The sequence below is a fragment of the Lithobates pipiens genome, unplaced genomic scaffold (genome assembly GCF_037356315.1).
Source record: "Lithobates pipiens isolate NorthernLeopardFrog02 unplaced genomic scaffold, aLitPip1_a1.2 Scaffold_8, whole genome shotgun sequence".
Taxonomy (NCBI): Eukaryota; Metazoa; Chordata; class Amphibia; order Anura; family Ranidae; genus Lithobates; species Lithobates pipiens.
Genome location: NW_027507903.1, coordinates 443,251,647 through 443,277,989, shown reverse-complemented (window position 1 = coordinate 443,277,989; position 26,343 = coordinate 443,251,647). Strand labels below are relative to the sequence as shown.

The following is a 26,343-nucleotide window of genomic DNA, read 5'->3' as shown; positions in this document are numbered from 1 at the left end:
ATATAGGCATCTAGACATGGTGAAGAGGACTTGCTGAAGTTCAAACTGAGCATCAGAATAGGAAAAAGGGGGATTTAACTTTGAACGTGGCATGGTTGTTGATGCCAGACAGGCTGGTCTGAGTATTTCAAAAACTGCTGATCTACTGGGATTTTCATGAACAACCATCTTTGGGGTTTACAGAGAATGGTCTGAAAAAGAGAAAATTTCCAGTAAGCAGCGGTTGTGTGGACGAAAGTGCCTTGTTGATGTCAGAGGTCAGAAGAGAATGGGCAGACTGGTTTGAGATGATAGAAAGGCAAGAGTAACTCAAATAAGCACTTGTTAAAACCATTGTATGCAGAATACCGTCTCTGAATGCACAACGCATTGAACCTTGAAGCAGATGTGCTACAGCAGCAGAAAACCACATTGGGTGGCCCTCCTGTCAGCTAAGAACAGGAAACTGAGACTGCAATTCACACAGGCTCAGCAAAATTGGACAATAGAAGATTGGAAGATTGTTGCCTGTTCTGATGAGTCTCTAATTCAGCTGCGGTGTTCAGATGGTAGGCTCAGAATTTGGCATAAACAACATGAAAGCATGGATCCATCCTTCCTTGTATCAACGGATCAGGCTGTAATGGTGTGGGACATATTTTCTTGCAACACTTTGGGCCCCTTAGCACCTATTGAGCATTGTTTAAATGTCACAGCCTACCTAAATATTGTTGCTGACCATGTCCATCCCTTTATGACTACAGTGTATCCATCTTCTGATGGCTACCTCCAGCAGAATAATGCACCATGTCACAAAGCTAAAATTATCTCAAACTGGTTTCTTGAACATGACAATGAGGTCACTGTACTCCAATGGCCTGCACAGTCACCAGATCTCAATCCAATAGAGCCCTTTTGGGATGTGGTGGAAGGGGAGATTTGCATCATGGATGTGCAGCCGACAAATCTGCAGCAACAGTGTGATGCTATCATGTCAATATGGACCAAAATCTCTGAAGAATGTTTGCAGCACCTTGTTGAATCTATGCCATGAAGAATGAAGGCAGCTTTGAAGGCAAAAGGGGGTCCAATCAGGTACTAGCAAGGTGTACCTAATAAAGTGGCTGGTGAGTGTATACTCAGGAACTCCAGAGATCACCTCCCCAAGGAATATAATAATCTGTCAGGTGGTTTATTTCTCCAGTAAAAACTGAAATACCAATTTTGGATGGACTGACCTTTTAATGTTTCTGATCATTGCAGTCCTGAGTTGTTCACTATGTCATCTGTTATTTCCAGGGGTTCACCCTTGACATCCCTGAGCGGTGAATTTTTTACACATTACTATCTAGGATCAGGGTGTTGCCGCAGGATTTCCGCAAGCATTTGCTGTGCATGCAGCAGACGTAAATGATTAAGCCATAAATACCACAACTGCCAAAAAATCCCTTCTGCCTGGAAAATAATCCATACTGTACAGGATTTAGGCACAGCAGACCAGGATACAGAAAGAGCCAGCCAGCTCACAGTTAACACATTCAAATGATGGGCAAACCCACCGTCCAATCTCGGGGCATCTGAGGCATTTTGAAAGGAGAAGAGCCAATAGGAATCACCAGGAGGAGGGACTCCTAATGCTGGGGAGGTTTTTTTTTTTACTCATCATTTTACCTTTTTTTAGTTTAGTAAATTACTGCAGTAAGGAATATGCCAAGAAGTGCTACCTTCTCCTGACTTACCATGGGGCAACACGAAAGAGTATGCCCTTGTTGTGTTGACCTGCTGCTGTGCTCATAAGATGCCCCAAGACTGTGAAACTTAAAGAAAAAAAAAGCCACAGCTTACTTATTGACTTTCTGCCCCAATTAATGGGACAGTTTCGGTCCAGCCTCAGACACACCGCAGAGGAGAGGAACAGGCAAGACTGAGGAAGTCTTGAGGGGGGAGGGGGCATACCTGGAGCCCAACCAACACTTTTGCATGGGATGTCAGGAAACTGTACTGGAATAGAGCGGTGCTGATTTGCTGCTATGACTTGCTTGCGCTGGCAGAGCTGAGTGGCCGGCTGCTAAGTCACTTTGTATGGGCAGGACACTGCGAGAGGGAGCCGCTGTCCGAGGTGCTGAAGGAGTGAGCAGCGGTGCGTGGTGCTGAAAGAAGGAACCGCTGTCCGTGGTGCTGAAGGAGCGAGCCGCTGTCCGTGGTGCTGAAAGAAGGAGCCGCTGTCCGAGGTGCTGAAGGAGCGAGCCGCTGTCCGTGGTGCTGAATGAGTGAGTCGCTGTCCGCGGTGCTGAAAGAGTGAGCCGCTGTCCGTGGTGCTGAAGGAGTGAGTCGATGTCCATGGTGCTGAACTAGAGAGGCGCTGTCCGTGGTGCTGAACGCTCCTTCACTGTCTGGTTCGCTCTCCAACAAGGGACGTCTATTGGGATCCGAGCTTCAGCACTTTCCCCGCTGGACAGCAACCCACCACCGCGCCGACAGCATGTGCAGCCTGAGTGCGCTGGGCATCTACCTATGGGAGACCCTTGTATTCTTCAGGTAATGCTGGATTTAGGGAAGGGCCGGAGGGGGAGGGGGGGGATTATTGAAGATTTTAAAGGTTGATGAGAGATTAGAATGGCTTCTTTAATCCCAGACAGTGTGTGTGATTTGTAACTGCCGTGCTTTACCGACTTTATGTAATTAGTGCTGCAAAATCTGTAACCGCAGTGCTGATGAAAACACCGTAGGCTTCTAAAGGCAGGAGGGCGGCCACTGCTGGAAGTCTGCGGGTACTGCAGCCCAAAGCTTGTCGCTGTCTCGTTTTTTTTTTTTGTTTGTTTTTTTTTCCTGCCCGGTGTCCGCTTAGCATGCCTTTTAGAATATTAATATTACATGCAAGGCATAATCAGGCGTACATGCTATGATAGGATCGCATCTGACACGCCATAAAAAGATAAATTATCTCCAGTGGGCAAGGTAACCTTCAGCTTGCTCACTGCTGTTGTTGCCTTTTCTTTTTTTTTCACTGCTGTTGTTGCTTTTTCTTTTTTTCACTGCTGTTGCTTTTTCTTTTTTTCACTGCTGTTGTTGCTTTTTCTTTTTTTCACTGCTGTTGTTGCTTTTTTTTTTTTGGTGGCAGCAGTCTCTATTCCCTTTAGCTACACTAGCTAAAATACTCTGCTATAAAAGGTGAATTCATATTAAATGCATATTTTTCAATGTAAATGTCACCCCCCAATATATATTGCGCTCTGTCATTATTGTAGTTGTTTTGATGATGTTATCATTTATTTTTATTGTTGTTATTGCGGTGTGTTTGGCTGCAGCTTGCTCAATCTATAAAAGCATTTTACGAATGAAATCAGCGACGCAGTAGTGAAATTCCAATGAGTCGTTAATCACGTTTGTCAGAGTTAAGTCATCGCCCGACTAGGAGCCAGATATAATCTCTTCCTGGTTGTTTTGTGGTGATAGTTTGTCTTTTTTTTTTTTTTTTTGCTTTTTTGAAAGTAAAGGCGACCCTAGGAAAGGGGGGGTGGTCAACGGTTTGCAATAAGCAATTTTTTTTTTTTTTATCTTAAACTGCATAGTAATCAATGTAAATGATTACTTAGAGTGTTATGTTTACTAAAGCTGGAGAGTGCAAACTCTGGTGTAGCTCTGTAGAGAAACCAATCAGCTTCTAGGTTTTATTGTCAAAGCCTAATTAAACAAGCTGAAGTTAGAAGATGATTTGCTACCAAGCCCAGCTGCATCAGATTCTAAGTGCACCAGTAATAATAAATCTACCCCAGAGTGTTTGCTTGTGATTAATGATCTAAGAATCGTGTGTTGAGGATGAGCATTAACTGGGAAGGATTAGTATTCTTTGGTCAAAAAAAAGCAAATTAACTGTCCAAAGTCATTATGCATAATGACTTTGGACAGTTTTATTGTAATAAACGCGGTGGAAGTTAAGGCCCTGAGATAACTATAAATTAAACAGAAAAACTGAGTAAAGTAACAGAGAGGAAAATATGGTCTGACTTTTTGTAATATTGGAAGTAATGCTTCCATAGTTTTACCTGTTATGCTGAGATTAGAATTCCTGTGTATACTGGATTACTGTGTCTCCACACCACCTTGAACAGCAGTCACATATGACTTGATGGTGCATCATTCATTACTAATAAGTTGCATGTACACTCTCTGAGCCATGCTAGAACTTGTAGGCCTTGTCCATACAGCTAGCTGACGTTTAATTTTCTTAGTACGTGCCCCACAGGAATGCTGTGTGCAGGCTGCGGTAGCTGTTGCAGGTGTGATAGATCCCCCCACAGTCATTGTATTTCTTAGGCAATTTAGGAGCTACTTACGCATGGAAAATGAGCTACAGACCCATAGCCTTAAACTATACTTTCTTGTTGGAGTATATGTTTTAAAACAATCCATATGCAAAGGCTTATTTATCAAATGTAACTAATAGGGATTTAATTTAAGTTTTCTTGAAGAAGGCATATAAGGCAACTCAAAAACTTGCATTTTTTAATTAAGGTCAATAAAGTGTATCACTTAAATTCCAAATGTTCTGCATTTATGAGTGGCTAACACAATATAATACTCTACTACAGCTAAGTTTTCAAGATAACTGCAGTTGAATATAATTTTCGTCTTTGCTGAATTATTTTGTAAGCAATTATGCTACATTTAAAAGATTGCCCTTATTCCAATAAGCAATAGGTAATACCCAAAATAACAAGGTTGCAGGTGCAAGCAGCAGAAATTAATTTTCTGAGCAGGATTTCCGGACTTTCTTCTATGTGGCAGCGTGAGATGTGTGGAGGTACTCGTACACCTCCTAGTAAAGCTCCTCTGGGAGCTGTCAGGCAGTTACCAGTAGGAAGAGATCCAAAGTCTAAGCAAGATCATGTTGTCAATATTTGGTCTCCCATTTGGCCGGAATCTGTAAGCTGTCATAAACAGCTACAGTATGTTTAGGGACTGGGCATAGGGGAATTTGACTAGCTTTCCCTTGTACCTCATACAAGAATTATATACAACAAAAATGTAAAGGTCTAAAAATAAAGCATTGAAATGGTTATTATTATCATTAGGAGGTGTGTATTGATTGGGTGTCAGTTGAAAGTGTCTCAATCCATAGAAATACAGAAAGGAGCACAAGACCAAAACTGGAAGAAAAAGTCCAAGATCATTTATATGTTCCTTTAAAAAAGTAATATAATATAAATAACCAATGTGTTTTGAGGGTAAAACCACTCCCCCTTCATCAGGGCTCAACACAGGATAATGTTTGGATGAACTCAGAGAAAACAATGGCTTCACAGATGGAGGATGGCAGTGCTTGTTAGTGTTTAAATGGGAAAAAAAATACTTTTTTTACCAACAATTAAAATAATCTTGGACAATAATTTGATCACATACATTACATAGGTTAATTGCATTATAAACTTTACCTACCTGCACCTTGTGTTTTTCACCTGCATAAGATGTACACTGATCATGTAGTTTCAAGGTATCATTTGTTGCTCTGTACACACAGCCTATAGTAGAGTAAATCTTCACAGCAGTTTCTACTGTATTTAAACATGAGGTGCATGGAATAGAAATAGGTTAATGCATGACCTCTGTCTGTAATATAAAAACTTGCATTTCCTGTGAAGAAACTATATACCTCACAATACCTGGGTCTCTGTTTAGTGTTCTGCAGATGAGAGCAAAATAGTAATTAGATCTGACTCAGACACAAATAGGCAGAGCAATGAAGGGAAGAGATGTGTTTTCATCACATTAGCGCTCCATCGGAGATGCAACATAGAGCAAAACACATGGATTGGACACTGTGTGACCCAGAACAAGAAGTTGCTTGCCCCTTTAGCAAATAAGGACAAGCTGTGTGAATGATTACATGGACATAGGGGAATACATCAGCCATGACACTATAACACGTGAGCCCATCATTATTAGGTAAGGTAAACAAATGACACAGGGAATATACATACACTAATACTTAAAACAGCAAAAACATTTGAAATTGTACAATGGCTTTAAAAGGCCACGTGTCCATTAAGTTCAACCAAAATACAATAAATTAAAAACTTGCATTCTCAGAATTCTAAACTCACACAGTTCCTCCGGAGAAAGGCATACAATGTATACAGTGGGATCCAATTTACTAGGAAAAACAAACCTTTCATCCCTAAAAGCAATCAGATACTCCCTGTAGAAACAATCTCAATAATAAAATTTACAGATCAACAAGATAACTATAGCCGGAAACCTGAAACTTAACTTGAAAAACCCAGTTACCCCATTTTTTATTTTTTTTTGAAGTGCACAAAAGATATTAGCTATTGTTACAACTTCTCTCTGTAACCTATTGTTTTATATTCACTGACATAATTGTCTGAATAAGACTTAAATGACAGTTGGCTGCATTCTTTATGGTATTATAATTATTTATATTATTATTATATTACAGCAAGTTAAAGTAAATCTAAAGACAAAATGTTTTCTTTAGTTTTGGATAGAGGGAAGATGGATTATAACACGTGTCAGGTTTTTAATGCTGTCAGTGTCCCTGTTAGGAAGATTTACCCTCTGTTATTGTCCTGTTTACTATTAGCATTGAAAGTGAAAGTGACAGAAAATTCTAAATTTTGGGTTGTCCCCAGAAAAGTAATAGAGGGGAAATCTTCCAATGGGGACACTAGTTCTGGGGGCCTAGGCATTCCCTTCATTTTTAGAGATTTACACGCACCTCCTGTTTTAGCTATGGGACAGGAAATGGAGGTTAATCTGCCCAATGGGACACAGATGGCAAAAAATACAATGACAGGTGTTATAATCCTCCCTTAATCTCTCCAAAATGAAAAAACAAGTTTTGCCTATAGTCCTACTTTGAGGCTGGGTTCACACTCCAGCACAGTCCGGCTCACAGCAGGAGTCTGGTGCATCCCCATTCACCATTTCAGGTCCAATTTCAGCCTAAATTTTTGGCTGAATTCAGACTGAAATGGACCAAAAGACTCACAGGACTCCTGTGCAGTTCTCATCAGAGCTGCTGCGGAGATGTGTGAACCGGCTCTGTAGAGAGCCGGTCACAATCTCCTGCTATGTGAATTGGATGCGGGGAAACCTGCATCTAATTCACCACAGTGTGAACCCAGCCTAAAGCAGAACTAAACCCATTGATTATACTGTTTCAAAAACAGTTACATTCCCGGCATGCCAGGAATGCTAACGGCACATTTGCTTGTGCTTTCAACCAAATTGTCAATTCACCAAATGAATGGTGCTATAACTGATCACATATGCATAACCATGGCAGAGGCAGATCAAACAGAAGTTAAGATAGCACATTCCTTGTCTGAAATAAATAGGAGTACTTAGTTATGCTATAGCTATTTGTAAATGATACTGCCCTTTAAACCACCTTGATTTTAAATACATTTCGTTGTTATAAGTTCTTTTTTATTTTAACTGTAAATGTTTGTAAATGCCCTTTCACATATAGTAATAGCATGTTATGCTTCCTGGATATTCGTTGGCGCCCACAGACATGGGACAGCAGGGACAGATGAGAATACTCCAATGGATAAAGATCTATTATACTATCAATACATATGCATGCAGCGTTGCATATGCTATCCATGTGCTGTGACCTTCAGCACTGTACCTATCACTTGCCATTGAAGAATTATGAAGTGTTGGCCAAACCACCTTTTATAGCATGGACATTCACAATTTTGGCTGATGTTTTTGCCACAAAGAACACTAAATCATTGGAATCTGTCAAACTGTATGTGTGTTAAATATTAGTCGTCAATTGTGTAAATCATATCTTCTACTAAAGAACCTCCTACAGGTCTTCTAACAAGTGCCTGGAGGTTCCTGGGAGTTGTACCTTCCTTATCCTAAAAGATCAGTTATAGGACCTTTGTACAGTGCTTATCTTTAAATCACTATGGAGATTAAGGAAAAGTATAAATGTTCATGACAATTTACCAGACACCCCATACAGTAATATTTTGTGCGCATAAGGGGTATTGCTTAACCCGGCGATTATAAATCTGGTGTAACCAGCACCAGGCCCCTGAACATGATGTACAGGCTGATTGGATGTCTGCAATGGGTGGTGATTAGACATGTTTGGGTTATAATTTTAACTCCACTATAAGTTCTTGGTAACTGTGCAATAACTATGATTACTAGTTGGAAGTTATAAGGAATCTGTCTCCTCCTCAATTCTTACCTACAGTAGATTATGTTTATAATTATCATTAAAGTTTTAAATAAGTTCTGTTACTATTTTGCAATGCTGCAAATAAGTCACAAATGTGAACAAATTGGGTAAGTGTTACCCTAAAGGCAAATACGGAAATATACTACTACCTTGAGGGTATAATGGGATGCATGTGATCACAGAGGGCCAATCAGTAGTCTGCAGTGCATTCTGGCAGACAGATGTTTCACAATTAATCTATTTAGAAGCTTAGTGAGTATGCTATATGCCACATTTCATTTTTTTATCTGCCAAGAAGATTTCAACTTGGGATGCTTTATGCTGACATGACAAAGTTACAAGAGATAGGAACATACTGCAATAACTTCAGTCAGCAGAACATGTATGTATTTATAACTTGACAGTTTGGACATGGGTTTAATATCTTTTTAGTTTGATGTGCATGTTTTCAAGCATGCCATTTATATTTACTACCGTTTGTGCTAAATTAAAGGGACGCTACAATGGCATATTTATTTTTTAGTGTTAACTAGGGATGAGTCGAACACCCCCCGGTTTGGTTTGGTTCGGATTGCTTCGCACCAGAACTCGTGAACAGGCCAAAAATTTGTATGAACACGCAAACACCATTAAGGTCTATGGGACATGAACATGAAAAATCTAAAGTGCTAATTTTAAATGCTTGTATGTAAGTTATTGCCAAAAAAAGTGTTTGGGGACCTGGGTCATGCCCCAGGGGACATGTACCAATGCAAAAAAAAGTTTTACATATAGCCGTTTTTCCAGGAGCAGTGATTTTAATAATGCTTAAAGTGAAACAATAAAAATTAAATATTCCTTTAAATATCTTGCCGGGGGGTGTTCTTAGTATGCCTGTAAAGTAAAACCTTTTTCCTGTGTTTAGAACAATACCACAGCAAAATCTAAAGGAAGAAATGTAATTTAAAACTACTTGCGACTGTAATGTATTGTCGGGTCCTGGCAATATAGATAAAATCATTGAACAAAATGGCACACCCCCCCCCCCCAGTCCATTACCAGGCCCTTTGGGTCTGGTATGGATATTAAGGGGAACCTTGCACCCAAATAAAAAAAATTGCATGGGGATCCCCCAAAATCCATACCAGGCCCTTCAGGTCTGTTATGGATATTAAGGGGAACCCTGCACCAATTATTTTTAAAATAGTGACGTAGGGGGTCCCCCAAAACCCATACCAGACCCTTATCCAAGCACGCAACCTGGCAGGCCACAGGAAAAGGGGGGGAATGAGACAGTGCCCCCCCATGAACCATACCAGGCCACATGCCCTCAACATGGGGAGGATGCTTTGGAGTCCCCCCAAAGCACCTTGTTCAGGAGGGGTTCAGGAGGGGGGAAAGTTTTTATCCCCCCTTTTCCTGCAGCCTGCCAGGTTGCATGCTCGAAAAAGTGTCTGGTATGCGCTACTTTACAGGCATACTAAGGACACCCCCCAAGCATGATATTTAAAGGAATATTTCATTTGTATTATTTCCCTTTAAGCATTATTAAAACCACTTCTCCCGAAAAAAGGGCCATTTTTAAAATGTTTTCTTGCATTGATACATGTCCCCTGGGGCAGGACCCAGGTCCCCAAACACTTTTTATGGCAATAATTTGCATATAAGCCTTTAAAATGAGCACTTTTGTTATTTCATCTTAGTGTCTCATAGACTTTAATGGCGTTCTGCCGTTCGACTAGAACATCAGGCTCGTCCCTAGTATTGAAGCTATTAACATTATATATATATATATATATATATATATATATATATATATATATATATATATATATATATATATATATACAGTGCCTTGCGAAAGTATTCGGCCCCCTTGAACTTTTCAACCTTTTGCCACATTTCAGACTTCAAACATAAAGATATAACATTTTTATTTTTTGTGAAGAATCACCAACAAGTGGGGCACAATTGTGAAGTGGAACGAAATCTATTGGATTTTTGAAACTTTTCTAACTAATAAAAAAATGAAAAGTGGGGCGTGCAAAATTATTCGGCCCACTTGCGTTAATACTTTGTAGAGCCACCTTTTGCTGCGATTACAGCTGCAAGTCGCTTGGGGTATGTCTCTATCAGTTTTGCACATCGAGAGACTGAAATTCTTGCCCATTCTTCCTTGCAAAACAGCTCGAGCTCAGTGAGGTTGGATGGAGAGCGTTTGTGAACAGCAGTTTTCAGCTTTTTCCACAGATTCTCGATCGGATTCAGGTCTGGACTTTGACTTGGCCATTCTAACACCTGGATACGTTTATTTGTGAACCATTCCTTTGTAGATTTTGCTGTATGTTTGGGATCATTGTCTTGTTGGAAGATAAATCTCCGTCCCAGTTTCAGGTCTTTTGCAGACTCCAACAGGTTTTCATCCAGAATGGTCCTGTTTTTGGCTGCATCCATCTTCCCCTCAATTTTAACTATCTTTCCTGTCCCTGCTGAAGAAAAGCAGGCCCAAACCATGATGCTGCCACCACCATGTTTGACAGTGGGGATGGTGTGTTGAGGGTGATGAGCTGTGTTTTTACGCCAAACATATCGTTTTGCATTGTGGGCAAAAAGTTCGATTTTGGTTTCATCTGACCAGAGCACCTTCTTCCACATGTTTGGTGTGTCTCCCAGGTGGCTTGTGGCAAACTTTAGACGAGACTTTTTATGGATATCTTTGAGAAATGGCTTTCTTCTTGCCACTCTACCATAAAGGCCAGATTTGTGCAGTGTACGACTGATTGTTGTCTTATGGACAGACTCTCCCACCTCAGCTGTAGTTCTCTGCAGTTCATCCAGAGTGATCATGGGCCTCTTGGCTGCATCTCTGATGAGTCTTCTCCTTGTCTGAGCTGAAAGTTTAGAGGGACGGCCAGGTCTTGGTAGATTTGCAGTGGTCTGATACTCCTTCCATTTCAAAATGATCGCTTGCACAGTGCTCCTTGGGATGTTTAAAGCTTGGGAAATCTTTTTGTATCCAAATCCGGCTTTGAACTTCTCCACAACAGTATTGCGGACCTGCCTGGTGTGTTCCTTGGTCTTCATGATGCTCTCTGCACTTTCAACAGAACCCTGAGACTATCACAGAGCAGGTGCATTTATACAGAGACTTGATTACACACAGGTGGATTCTATTTATCACCATCAGTCATTTAGGACAACATTGGATCATTCAGAGATCCTCGCTGAACTTCTGGAGTGAGTTTGCTGCACTAAAAGTAAAGGGGCCGAATAATTTTGCACGCACCACTTTTCAGTTTTTTACTTGCTAAAAAAGTTTAAAATATCCAATAGATTTCGTTCCACTTCACAATTGTGTCCCACTTGTTGGTGATTCTTCACAAAAAATTTAAATTTTATATCTTTATGTTTGAAGCCTGAAATGTGGCAAAAGGTAGAAAATTTCAAGGGGGCCGAATACTTTCGCAAGGCACTGTATATATATATACACTGACTATATCAAAACTTTTGAAATATAGAAATGTGGAAGTCTATTGTGATTTTTTTGGGGGGTTGTTTTATTTTTGTTTTTTATTATCCCTGCTGTTTGCCTACGTTCACCTGGGAGTCAGAAATCCCCAGCTGACAGCTGAATGTCCTGGGTGGGGTTGAGTCACTGGTAGGTGCTAGCTCCCTAACAATCAGGAGGAAGCTGTCACATTTAGCAGTGGTAATCGATACAAAAGCATACAGCAAAGAAACTATTATACACATAAAAAACAATGCAGGTTTTATTCATTGCACTTGCACAAGTGACAGGATATTAACAGTATACATTATTGTTAAATAGAAAGTCCATGTGATGTATTAGTTCAGCAGCAATTTAATAAAAGAAATGTAAGAGCAAGGATTTTATTTAAAAATTGTCAATTGTTATTTAAATACTGTATCATTTGGTTTGGAGTTTACATGTATCTTATATAGGGTGCACAAATGAAACCAGTGTTACAGAGGGTTATGGGGTTTCTATACAGGGAGCACATCAAAGACTTTTTCTGTAGTGAGCAGTACTGACTCATTCAGTTGTTTTAAAATTTTAGCTTAAGCTAGTGAACTCTCTAAACAAAAGGAATTTCACATATGTTGAGTATTGTTAGTTCTGACAATAAAAATAAAAGAGGAAATGTATAGAAAGCCACAATACTTAAAGGAAGAAATTCATACAAAATTGCAATTCTATGCTTTCTTCTAAAGCAGTGGTCTCCGAACTGCATCCCGTGGGCCAGATGCGGCACTCTCTGCTTGAGGCACTATTCCATTTACTGACACCAATGAAGGGACACTGTTCCTCCTAATAACACCAACAATGGGGCCCAATGACACCAATGATGGAGCACAATTCCCCCCAAAGACACCAGTGGTGGTGCACAATTCCTCCCCATGACACCAATGATGGGGCACAATTCCTCCCAATGACACAAGCAATGGGGCACAATTCCTCTCACTGACCACAAAGATGAGGCATTGTTTACTTCAGCTGATGCTAGGACATTTTCTACTTCCAATGGCCACAGTCGACCCCTCCTAAAGTCTGAAGGACAGTAAACTGGCCCTTTGTTTAGAAAGTTTGGAGATGCCTTTTCTAAAGCATTGCTGGTCAGCTTGGGACCTGGATGTCACATACAGTACCACTTTCTCATGGAATCTCATGGAATCTTAAAGTGACCCTTGCTATTTTATTTTAAAATGCCTGTGCATAGGGGTTGCTGTAAGCACTTTATTGCCTTGTCTCTCTTTCATTTTGCAGCTTTCCTCAGTTAGTAGCTGACATTTTTCCTCATTTCCCAATACTGGAACAATTTTTTTTTATTGGTTGTGGTCACCCAATAGAAAATATAAATAATTTTAGCCTGGGGAATGGAGGAATTAAGTAATCAAGAATAGAAGGAAAAGGTATTTTTAAACACACCTTTTATAGCTGCTAGAATTGCTAGAGCCTATATGCACAAGTACTGTTAGGTCTCATGCACATGGGCATCAAAACACACAGGTCCAGATTAATTTGGAGCTAACTTCTAAATGCATCTAGAAGAATGCAATGCTTTTCTGTGGCTGAATGCACACTTTCAGCAGCTTCTAGGTTCATTCAGTCTAGCTGTGTGTACGTAAGAGGGAACTGTTTATCCTGGTTTCATGCAGGCATGTGAATGCAAGTACATTAACACAAGATACTGAATATGGATGAAGGAAACATAAACTATGTTTATACCTAGCAGATCAATTGCTCCTGTGTTAAATGCAGGAGGACCTTGTACATGTGGCGTTGTATGGGATACCACCAGGAATGGCATAGGCCACTTTAAAAATGCCTCAAAGTATATGTAAACCCAACCACTAAAAGCTCATATACATTTCAATACTTTTATTTCAAAAGTCTTTTTACATTTTTATAAATCTGTAATTAAAATAAAAAACATCAATAAAAACACCTGGTGATGTTGCCATGAAAGTCCTTTGCTAAGATACTTCCAGTTATTAGGTGACATCCTTCTCCCAGTTGTGTTCCTGCATTGTCGACCTGTCACATGCCCCCTAATGGAGAGCCAGCTGTGCCAGTACACATTGTCCAGACACTGTTCAACTATTGCTGGAGCCTGTGAATAAAGACAGAAAGTGGCTGCACAAAAAAATGTGGAGGAAATCAGCAGCACTGAGACAGCAGAAAAGAATAAACAAAAGTGAAAAGAGTAATTTATGTGAAAAGAGTAATTTATGTAAAAAAATGTTTTTTTCAAATACAGCAATTGTTTAAAACACAGTCCTGTAGTAGGATAAATGTCAAACAGTTAGGCTTTTCTCATTAAACTTTACATTTTATTATGAATAAATAAATAAATACAATTTGAGGAATAGGTCCAATTCAATTAAAAAAACAAACATTTGCATGGCCTATGCTATAAATATATGCAAATATATTGTATCTGCTAAGATCTGCCAATGTGCTCCTCAATATGCAAATCCAACAACCAGGAAAATTAGTTGTTGACATGAGTTGTGACTTGTCTCTGAAGGGATTAAGAGAGTTATTTTAATTCCAAAATCCCAGCATTTTTAGGAATGGTTTTTATTTTCCTATTAGTGCAGCAGATCCTATACTTGGTACATGTACAGCATCATATGACGCAAATGTAAAATGTGTTTATCTTGTAGGGAAACAAGAGGAGCAGGATTTCATCTGTTTTTTGCATGACTGCTTTTTTATGCATCATTTTCTGTAAGAGTCCTGAACAACAAATGTGGAGGGTTGTTATTTCTCTTAGGTGTCAATGGGCTTTGTTCTGCGACTGCAGCTGACCTGCTTCTGATGTGCATTGAGTTGTTTTAAAGTGATAATAAAGGCTATGTTTTATTTTCTTAAAATAAAAAAGATATTATACTTACCTTCTCTGTGCAGTGATATTGTTGTCGATACTACTTTTCGATTGCTTACTATTAAATGATATTGTCATTGATATTGATATATCGATGATATTGCAGAGAATTGTCCGTTTCTTCCTCTTTGATGGTCCACCGCCAACACTGTCTGCTTCTCCTTCTTTCGAGTACCCCCTCAGCAAAAGTGTTCTATGGAGGCAACTATTCCTATCCATAGGCACACACAGGAGCAGAACTCTATGCCACTGATCCCTCCTCGCAGGAGTTTACCTGACAGCATCAGAAACCTATGGCTCCCCCTGCTCTCAGTGTCTTCTGTGAAACCAGGAAAAGAGGAGTTGCTGCAGCTAGGGCAGCACTTGATCAGTTAGGTAGGGCAATGGAGGGGAGGGTGGACAGTTAGTGGGGTATTTTTTACCTTAATGCGGGGAATGTATTAAGTTAAAAATGTTTAAAATTTAGAAACACTTTATAACAATAGCATAAAATACCTTTCCCTACTGAAATTAAATCCAAGGGGCCAGGAGCCTGAGAAGAGAATAGGGGCTGCTCTGTGAAAAACTATTACACTGAGCTGGTAAGTATAATTATCAGGAAGACTAGTGTCCAGTACAAATAGTATCAGGAAGACTAGTGTCCAGTACAAACAGTATCAGGAAGACTAGTGTCCAGTACAAACAGTATCAGGAAGGCTAGTGTCCAGTACAAACAGTATCAGGAAGACTAGTGTCCAGTACAAACAGTAATCAAATGATAAGAAAGAAGCAGGAATTTCAACCTACCTCTCATTTCTTATCTCACCAAACAGCCATACAAGTAATTCTGCGTGATAATTGTTCTGCCATCACAACAATTTATTTTTGTCACCCAAACGTTCTTTTACAGCAAAGAGTTCACCAATATCATCACTTTAGGAAATGAAGATAGACATGAACGTTTGTTTTTTATAGAATCCAAAAGGAAAAGCTACCCAGGTGACAGATCAAAGACTAACCTCCAGGTTAATTTAAAGTATAACCATGGCCCTTCCAGTTTTCTATTAGCTCCCCATCCCACAAAAAATAATGATCCTGCTATTGTACTCCACCTAATACAGCTTCTTATGATGGTTTGGCAATAGTTCTGCACTGCTTCTGAATTCAGAGCAGAGTAGCCATTCCCATGCAGGCTGTCATTACTTGCACTACAGTGGGATGAGAAGAATTTTCTGGGGCAAAGCTATCATCTATCAGTCACTGCTGATTCACAGTCCTGTAGCTTTTCAGTCAGACCTGGCCACACCTAGTCCTGCCCATCTGCTTTCTGGTTTGACAGTACTGCATCTGTTGCTGAAACCTTTCCACTGTAAACTGCGGTGTCTGGGAAGGGGAGCTTGATAGATACAACTGTAGGACCATTTCAATCAATCATGGAGGGTAAAGGAAGTTTTTTGTTTACTTTACAAGGCTTATATATTACATTGAAACTGGACCAGAGATTTGGTTAAACAGCCTGTAGTTGTTGAATTAAGCATGGTTTCCATCTGCATATCAAACCACCTTATATTAAGGTGAAATGTAGTTTCTAACAAATTTTTTAAATCTTATTGGATTTAATATGGCAGTCTGAGCCACATTCTCCAGGAAACAGGCACATTAATGGTGCAGGTGTGTGCTTGGTTTAGAATCAGAGTTAGAGTTCAATGCCCCACCCTCCTGTGGGGGGCAGTGTGTGAAGGGAGCAGAGAGAGGTGCAAGCCTGCACCGTATTGACAAGGTCAGGACAGACAAAAGCCAGAGCCTATGAGAGATTGAGCAGCAGGTAGCTGCAGGATAAGAAGCCAAGCTGACAAAGGTACAGTGTTTTGTGCATGAGCACTGGGACTGTGTGTTAGATAGTTTGCAGGACCAAGGCATGAGGCCTGAGCAGTAAAGCCACGAGGCTGAATATTGTTACTTTGTAGTTATTATGGTAAAAACCCCTGCATGGGAAGACTTTCATTTGTGAACTTTTTGCTTTCTTTTAAATAACAGTGGGGAGAAAAAGCCCTGAAACTTACTTCTGGTGTGGAGTAAACTCACTGTTTTCTACTACTAATGATGAACTAAAAAAAAAAAAACTTGTCACAGAGGGTTCAGAATTTTATGCAATACAGGCATACCCCACTTTTAAGTACACAATGTTTTTTTTTTACTAAAGCTGGAAAGTGCAAAATCGGGCTCAGTTCTGCATAGAAACCAATGAGCTTCTAACCTCGGCTTGTTCAAATAAACGTTGGTAATACAGCATACTGTATCCATCATACATCATTGGTTTCTATGCAAAAGTGAGCCTGATTTTGCACTTTCTAGCTTTAGTAAATAAACCCCATTGTGTACTTAAAAGTGGGGTATGCCTGTAAGAACATTTCTGTTTGTAATTTTTGCAATCCTTCCCCAGCCCCCCAAAAAAAACTTCAAATCAGATTAGTGTACTGTGTACTGTGGTAAATTTTTGTGGTTTTCTGTGCCATTTCCTGTATAGGAAGAAGGTTGGACGATTTTAAAGAGTTTACATATTATATGTCAAGACTTTCTGTGACAACTGGGCATATGTCAATTCTGGGGCACTGATATCACTATTTTAGTAGTGTATTTGTTATAAACACATATCAGCATTGCATGACTATTGGTTTTGTGCTGCCTAGATTGGTCATTTGTAGTTCTTTGCAAAGCCATAAGAAGGGGTGTGCAAAATAATATTTTCTGCATAGGAACTGTTTTTTTTATTGTTGTGACACCTTCTAGTTTGTTGCACCTTGGCTATTGTCATTGGTAAGGCATTTCCTTATGGAACAAGCTTCAATGTTTGTAATGACTCCTAAAAGATTGCAGATTAGCTGTTAGTAACATAAAACTGTTGATAGGTTATAATTTGTGATTTCAACAGCTTAAATTTAAATTGGTTTAAGCGTAACTGTGAGTTTTAATTTCCTAGAAATTTCAGTGAATATGGGCAAAAAAAGCACCTGTGAATTATCCTGGACCTGTTCACATTCCAAAAACTGCCCCTCATTAGGCCTGTAATTTTATGTTTTCCTCCCAAACATGCAGCAAAAACAGTAAAATATATATATTTTTTTAAGTGATAGTACACAACTTACAACTACTAACAACTATTGGTGATTTGTCACATTTTTTAGTCCTTAAGATACCGTTTTATATTTAAAACAATTGTAAAGGTACCATAATTATTTTTAACCTCTTCAGCTCCAGAAGGTTTACCCCCCTTTTCATGACCAGGTCATTTTTTTCAATACAGCACTGCGGTAACTTAACTGACAATTGCATGGTCCTGCTATGCTGTATCCAAACACAATTTATGTCCTTTTTCCCACAAATACAGTGTTCTTTTGGTGGTATTTGATCGCCTCTGCAGTTTTTATTTTTTGCACTATAAACAAAAAATACAGACAATTTAGAAAAAAACAATATTTTTTTACTTTCTGCAATAAATCATTTGCAATAAAAAAAATGGGAAAAATCAAATTTCTTCATCAATTTAGGCCAATACATATTCTGCTGCATATTTTTGTTAAAATAAAACCCCAATAAGCATATATTGATTGGTTTGTGCAAAAGTTATAGCATCTACAAACTATGGGATAGATTTATGGAATTTGTATTTATTTATTTTTACTAGTAATGGCGGCAATCAGCAACTTATAGTGGGACTGCGACATTGCGGTGGACAAATCGGACATTAAACAAACAAGATATTTGGGGGGCACGCCCTAAAAAAAATGCATAAAGATGGTGCTGCTGCGGTGGACAAATCGGACACTAAGGGATACTTTTTGGGGATGAGTGACACTAATACAGTGATCAGTACTAAAAATATGCACTGTGACTGTACTAATGACACTGGCAGGGAAGGGGTTATCATCAGGGGCAATAAAAGTATTAAATGTGTGCCTAGGGAGTGCTTACTGAACTGTTTGGGGGGTGCTTGATGCTTTGCAGGAACACAGGATCACAACCTTCCCTTCTCACAGAACAGTGATCTGCCTTGTTTACATAGGCAGACCACCGTTCTGCCTGTGTCCTGAACAATCAGCGGGTCTTTGTGGACTCAATACTAAAATATGCTCCAATATAAAACCAAAGCATTAACAGTGCTTAGTGTGAATAAAATATTCAAACCACATAATTTCTCATGTGGTGCAATATAAAATCCAAATAAAAATAAATCAAAAATAAACTCTCAAATCTTAATCATTTCAAACATAAACGTCCACGGAAATGTCCAAAGATGCACTATACAGAAATATATAGTGGTATAGTAAGCTCTCTCCTCCTATAAAAAGTTCAAGTGCAACAAATTGCCAAAATCTGTATTCTTGTATCATTGGCTGCTTCACCTTCACCAATCCACTGCATGCTCACTCCTTTGTGTATATGCTTAACAAAGGTAAGTGTAACCAGACCCTGCTCAATTATACACCACGTAAGGCTGCAGCCTCTCTTACTGGGAACTTGGGCTCTCTTTAGCTGGACCAGAGTTATGCAGTGAAACCACCATGTAAGAATACAAGGGGAGATCTCTCATAGTGTCAAACTGTTTATTAGGTTAAAAGCATTCCCCCCTTTTTGTGCTTACTAGAAAACTGTGAACAATCCAGCATATCACATATAAGGCTTCAAGCTCACCGCTAATCCTGATTTCACTCAAACCACCCACCGCGATGAGTCCCGGGAAGACGCCTCCTATGTGAGCCAGATGAGTGGTGTGGTCACGCCCTGACGCATGTCGTAATTCCGTCTTCAGAGGGGGTCTTGGTGGACATAGTGTCCGCTGGACCCGCTGATTGGCTCCCACTGTGTCCAATCACAGGAAGAGCGGGTTGCTGGGGGCACGTGTGTGCGCCCCAGACCCGGAAGTGCAGGATCATGTACAGGTACGTGATCCTGCCCAGGGGAGCCACCTTGCCACCATATATATGCAGTATACGTTTAGCAAGCGGTTAATAAACATGTCTATACTTACCTGCTTACCATACTTAGTGGCCAAAAACCTCCTCTTCTTGGGTCCCGCAGCTGGTGCTCCTGACCTCTCCTCCAGTACAGAATGTGAGATACATTTTCTAAGGGGGTCCCCTGCTCTGGTGATAACTGCCCTAAAAAGGGATTACTCTCATTTTAAACTTTCTATTATGTCTCTAGAACAAGAATTGAAGGAACATTTCCCTGATGAGACACAGAAACTAAAAAAACAAAACTAACATTGTTTTCAAACCCTTTCCTCTCTATCCAAAACAAAATAATTTATTGCGTACGGTTTTTAAACAAAATTAAGTGTGTATGCATCATTGTATACATTTTAAACTGAAGTTTGCCCATATGGCAAAAGTCAGAATAGAAGGTATTGTCTACATTTCAAAAGTAAAATGATATGTGTTGTACAATAGAGTTTGTTTCAACATATATTCAAGAATGAGTGTCTGGACTGCAATTACATGAATCCATCCATTCATTCAACCACCCATTCATCCATCCATTCTTCTTCATACAATTTAATGTTATTTAATTCTGCAATAGTTCTATAGCTACATATTTAACATGCTTTAATAAAACAGATGTCCATTGGTTATTAGGAGAAAAAGTCTGATGCCACCTACACACGATCAGATTTTCTGTCAACAAATGTTGGATGTGAGCTTGTTGGCTGAAAGTCCGACTGTGTGTATGCTCCATCGAACATTTGTTGTCAGACTTTCCGCCAACAAATGTTGGCTAGCAGGTTCTCAAATTTTCCGACAACAAATGTTTGTTGTCGAACTTTCTGATTGTGTGTACACAAGTCCATCAGACAAAAGTCCACACATGTTTGGAATCAAGTACGAGCCGGAAGCGCTCAGTCTTGTAAAACTAGCATTTGTAATGGAGATATCACATATGTTTTGTACGTCACTACAGTCGTAATTGTTGGCCAACATTTGTGTGACCATGTGTATGCAAGACAAGTTGGAGCCAACATCCTTCGAACAAAAGTCCACGTTTTTGTTGTTGGAGTCCGATCGTGTGTGTACGGGGCCTTAGAATTTAAGTCCTGGCTTCGCTTTGCCAAGCCGTTTCCTTCTTGTAAGTTTCCAAGGCATTAATAGAATAGGTGAGAAGTATTATTATACCAGACTGCTCTCCATCTCCATTAGTTTCAACTGTTTAAACTAAACATGTTACCTTCAGGAAAATCCACATGTCAACACGTTTAGTAGAGCCACAGATAAAGGCAGCTGACATTTATTTGCAAATCTTACTTTTACAGAAAAAAGAATGATAGACTATTCCTATTCCAACCTTGCAAACCTCTCTGTTAGTCCTTTTATATAACAGACATTGTGGAATAGCAGCTTAAAAAGTAAGAAAAGCAGGTGTAAGCTTATAAATGTGTCTTTAACTTGGGATCTAGTCATCATTTTGACATCTAGTTTTCTTTTACGTATGTCAGTTTTCATTTTATGCTGTTTGAATTGTGCAGGCTTGAGATAGGTTAACCTTAATTTGTCAAAACCTCCTAGGCCATCATCTAGTATTTTACCAAGAATGGTTATTAACATTCTTCAAACAGACCTAATTTTCACTGTCTGCATCTGTGACCTTGTTCTTTCAGGTTATTATGCATAGCTAATGACAATAGCTACAAAAAAGAGTCATATCACATGGGAGTCATCTGTTTAGTCACTTTTTAAAAGAAAAATAGGTTCACTTCACATGCGTTTTTACATACATTTTCAGTTCAGTTCAATTCAGTTTAGTCAAAAATCTGTTTATACCCATTTGAATGAGTATGGGGTACATAGTTACTCATTCATTGAAAAAGAATACCAAGCACAGCACAAGATCTCCAACCTTCCTTTACTATCTCTACAATCAAAAATAATCCAACAAAGGCACATTGAACTTCAACAGCACAGCAAGATAGGGCATCAGGGGAAGCTGCACTAGTCAGAATTAGGGATGAGTCGAACACCCACGAGTTCAGTTCACAGCAGAACATACGAACAAGCAAAAAATGTGTGTGAACACACACAATTAATTAAGTTAAAATCTATGGGACGTGAGGGTGAAAAATCAAAAGTGCTAATTTTAAAGGCTTGTATGCAAGTTATCGAGCAGTGATTTTAATAATGCTTAAAGTGCAACAATAAAAATTAGATATTCCTTTAAATATCCTGCCTGGGGGGTGTCCTTAGTATGCATGTAAAGTAGCGCATCTGTCCCATGTTTATAACAGTGCCACAGCAAAATTACATTTCTAAAGGAAAACATTTAATTTAAAACTGCATGTGGCTGTAATGTATTGTCAGATTTTTATAGATAAAAATACTAAAAATACAAAAACAATTGTGTGGATGCCGAGCCCTAAAATCCATACCAGGCCCTTCAGGTCTGGTATGGATATTAGGGGAACCCCGTCCCAAAATTTAAAAAAAAAATAGCGTTAGAGGCCCCCAGGTACTATATACTTTTAACAGCAGTATACTATACTATATACTATATGGCATGCCCTATATACTCTGCAGAAAAACTGGGCCTTAGGTTTTGGTGATACAAGAACACTGTAAGCCCTCACAGTTACTCTTGTTGAGGGCAGAAATGGGTCATGCTGTGAAATATTATATCAAAAATTTTAATTGCATGGCCCTGCTAAACAGGGGCAGAAAAATTGGGCTTGAGTTTTGGTGGCACCAGAACACTGTAAGCCCTCACAGTTTCTCTTGTTGGGCACAGGAATGGGCCCTACTGAGAAATATTAGATCAAAAATTGTAATTACATGCCTCTGTTAAATAGGGGCAGAAAAATTGGGCCTTGGCTGGTGGTGGTGGTGCCATAACACTGTAACACCTCACAGTTACTCTTGTTGGGCGCAAGAACAGGCCCTGCTGGGAAATATTATTAAAAAAAAATTAATTACATGCCCCTGTTAAAAAAATTGGGCCTTGGGTGGTGCTGCTAGCATCATCAAGATTGAGGAGGAATAGGATAGTCAGAATAGGCAGTCTTCAAGGGAAATTCAATCAGCTACATCAGCATCAGGTGCTTGATAGCTGCTGATCCAAGACTGATTCATTTTTATGAATGTGAGCTTATCAACGAAGTCTGTGGACAGGATCACTCTTTGATCCATAACAAACCCTCCAGCAGCACTGATTGTGTGTTCAGAAAGCACGCTGGATGCAGGACAGGCCAGTAGCTCAACTGCATATTGAGCAAGTTCTGGCCAGTGGTCCATCCTCAAGACCCAGTAACCCAGTGGATGCTCTGTTGGATATTCCTGTAATCCTAGGGTCCTTTTGCAGGCTTTGCAGAATCAGGGAGGCCATGCAGTGTAAGTTTGCAGAGGCATTCAATTCTAAATCCTCTGGGTCACTAAGGATCACATTATCCGTAACTTCCACCTCCTAGCCACGTACAACTTCTTGGGTTCTGGGGACTGAAAACCATCCCTTGAAAACCGCTGCCGAGTGTTATCTTCTACATCCATGCTAACACAATCTTCCTCCTTCTTTTATTCCTGTGTGTTTGATGGGCCTGCAGGAATGCTATCTGGATAAAGGGGGCTTTAAGAGGAAATGAAGTCCTCCTCTTCCTCCTGCTGTTCTGCCTCAAGTGCCCTGTCCATGATTCCACAAAGAGTGCGTTCCAGCAGAAAGACTAGAGAGACAGAGTCACTGATGAATGTATTGTCACTGCTCACTATCCTTTTGGTCTCCGCAAATAGTGACAGGACAGTGCATGCATCCTTAATCAGTAGCCACTGGCATTGGGAAGAGAAGCCAAGCTCCCCTGACTCTGTTCTGATGCCATACTCACACAGGTATTCATTGATGGCACTCTGCTGTGTGGGCAGCCACTGCAGCATTGCCAACGTTGAGCTCCACCTGGTGGGCATGTCACCAATGAGGCGGTTGGTGGGCAGGATGCATTCCCTTTGAATGTCAGCCAGCTGAATTACCACAGCCTTTTCTGGCCTGCCTCAGGAGATCTTGCAAGCCTAGGTACCTGGTTAAGAACCACTGCACCACCAAATTCAGGATGTGTACCAAACATGGAACATGGGTCAAGTGCCCCTGTCAGAGGGCAGAGAAGAGGTTGGTATCACGTACCTGGTAGAGACTGGAATGTGATAGAGGCCTCCCTTGCTCCCCCCACCTACACTCCTGAAGGTGGGAATAGAATGTGTAAAGGCAAGGAGTGGCACAAGTGCAGGTAGCTGGCTGGTGATGTCTCCTCTGAAGGTGGGTAGAGCTGGCAGTCACGGTCCTTGGAGCAGGAAGTAGAAGCAGCTGGGCACCAGAGCGTGGACAGGAGCGAAACCAGAAGAAGAGCAGTAGTCAGCAACAACCGTGCAGCAGGGTACCGAATCAGCAGGCACAAGCAAGTCCAGAGGGCAGGGTAACAGCCGGGCAATGTGGTACCAAGTCAGCAGGCAGATCAAGTCCAATAAACAGGCCGAAGTCAGGATACCAGGTAACAGAGTAAAGGAGCAAGCAGAGGGGAAGTCCAAAGGTGAGTCGGGTCATACACGAACAAACAGGAGCAACGGATCAGGACTTGGTGGGTAAGGAAGGAGTTGAAGATCATCCAGCACTTGCTTGCAGTGACAAAGCAGTTTAAATAGGCCACTGGGTGCCAAGTGCTAATTGTTGTGTGCATGCGCGCACATACGCGCGCACTTGCGCACACGTGTGCACACATGCACACTTGTTGGTGCACCAATGTGTGCACGTGAACATATCCGTGTGCGATGAACTGGCATTGCGGGCATTATGTTGGTCCTTTGCTTATGGATATTAGCACTGGCCTTTTAGTGGTGGAGGTCCGGTTTACCTTACAGTTGGTGCCATTGTCACATACAACCATTCCTGGCTGAAGCTGACATGGCATCAAGCACCTCTGAGCCTGCCCCTCCAGAGGGACAGAATCTCTGCCCCAGTGTGGCTCCTGTCCCCTAGGCAGACCAACTCAAGCACAGCATGGCATCTTTTTTCCTGACTGCTTGCGTGGCCCCTTGAATGTTTGCAGAGCACTGCTGGTTCAGAGGACAAATCTGCAGAAGAGGACATAGAGGAAGAAGAAGAGGAGGAGAGAGCTTTGGCCGAATCACCACTAGCATTCTGGATGCGTGGTGGCGGAACTTCGAACAACACTGAACCCTGTCCTGCATCCTTCCCAGCTGCCAGCAGAGTTACCCAGTGTGCCATAAAGGAAAGGTAACGTCCCTGCCCATTAGGGTTGCCACCTTTTCTTCAAGTAAAACCCGAACACTTTAGCGGCACACAGCAATTTCTTTTTAATATATAGTATAACCTATACATATGTTTTGCTATTGAATAAAAATTTTAATCATATGACGTTAATAACAAAAGTCCCCCTTTACATCCGAGTCCACAGAGTTCCCCTTTTACATCAGAACTTTCAGAGTTGCCTTTCACTGTAAGGGGGGACTCTGGGGACACCATCGTAAGGGATGCTCTGGGAACCCTGATTTAAGGGGGAACACTGAGAACTCTGATGTACAGGCAGGACTCTGGTGTAAGGGGGAACACTGTGGCCTCCAGTGTAAAGGGGAACTCTGATGTAGGTGTGCTCTGAGAACCCTGATTTACCTTAGTGTACTCACTCAGAGGCAGGAGAGAGAAGGGGGGAGACTTCAATCGCAGACAGGGATGGATCGTGAGCTCACTCACCCCTTGGCAGTCAGCACTTGTCCTCCAGATGTATCTGAGGCTGCTGGACTTCAAATTTATGGCCCCCATGTTCCTTTTCTGAGGCACAGTGCCAGGGATTGACGTGTGGGCAGACACAGAGGGGTAGTGGCGGGTGGAAGAGGAGCAGATCAAGCCCTCTCTCCTCTCCCATCTGTGTGTGTTTGAGGGGGTTGCTAGGTTGTTGCTGGCTTTGGGCAGTGGGAAAGAGAGTGTAACAGACTCTCTCAGCTTAGACAATTGCAGCCAGCAACCATGCTAGGAAGCCATAGTTCAGTCTGAATCATGTGTCCAGGTTTCAGGCAGTCTGAAACCCGGACGCATGATTCCAAGCTCAAACTGTCCGGGTGAATCTCGGACAGGTGGCAACCCTACTGTCCATGCCTGCTGGACCATGAGTCAGAAGTAATATGAACCTTACTGCTGACCACCCTGTCCAATGAGGCCAAAACATTGCCTTCCACATGCCGGTAAAGAGACGGAATGGCCTTCCATGAAAAGAAATGGCGCTTTGGAACCTGCCACTGAGGTACAGCACATTACACAAAATCACAAAAGGGGGCAGTCTACCAGCTGAAAAGGCAGCAGTTGCAGTGCTAGCAATTTGGCCAATCTAACATTTAGATGCTGAGCATGTGGATGACTGGAACATAATTTCTTTTTAAGGTTACAACAACTGGGGTAGGGAAATTTTCCTGTTAAAATCAATTGGTGGTGTACTGCTAGCAGATTGCCTGCAAGTGCTTGGGACACCTATTGCTATACCTTCATTCCTCTCAGTGTAGGTTTTTGAAAGGACAGGAGGTATAGTAGGGTTGGAGATCCCAGAAGTCAGCCTTTTTCTTTGATGTTGGTCTTTCAAGTGCTGTTGCCAACAGACTACATGGCAAGTCACCATATATCTGGTCAAGCATGTGGTGCCCAAGCAGCTGCTGTTCTGGCCACACTTGATCTGCTTCAGACATAGCAAACAGCAATGGTGCGATCTGCTGCACACGTATTGAAAAAGGCCCACAACAA

The 26,343-nt window shown here is 40.9% G+C and overlaps 1 protein-coding gene across 1 annotated transcript in view; it reads left to right on the top strand.

Annotated features, from left to right (window-relative positions):
- The first annotated feature begins 1,678 nt into the window (after positions 1-1,678).
- The window catches only part of GLRA1 (glycine receptor alpha 1), a 323,939-nt gene continuing 299,274 nt past the window's right edge, over positions 1,679-26,343 (top strand). Inside the window, exon 1 of the mRNA XM_077468345.1 lies at positions 1,679-2,517. Coding sequence (XP_077324471.1) covers positions 2,462-2,517 — 56 coding nt within the window. The 5' untranslated portion in view covers positions 1,679-2,461. The remainder of the gene's footprint in view (positions 2,518-26,343) is intronic.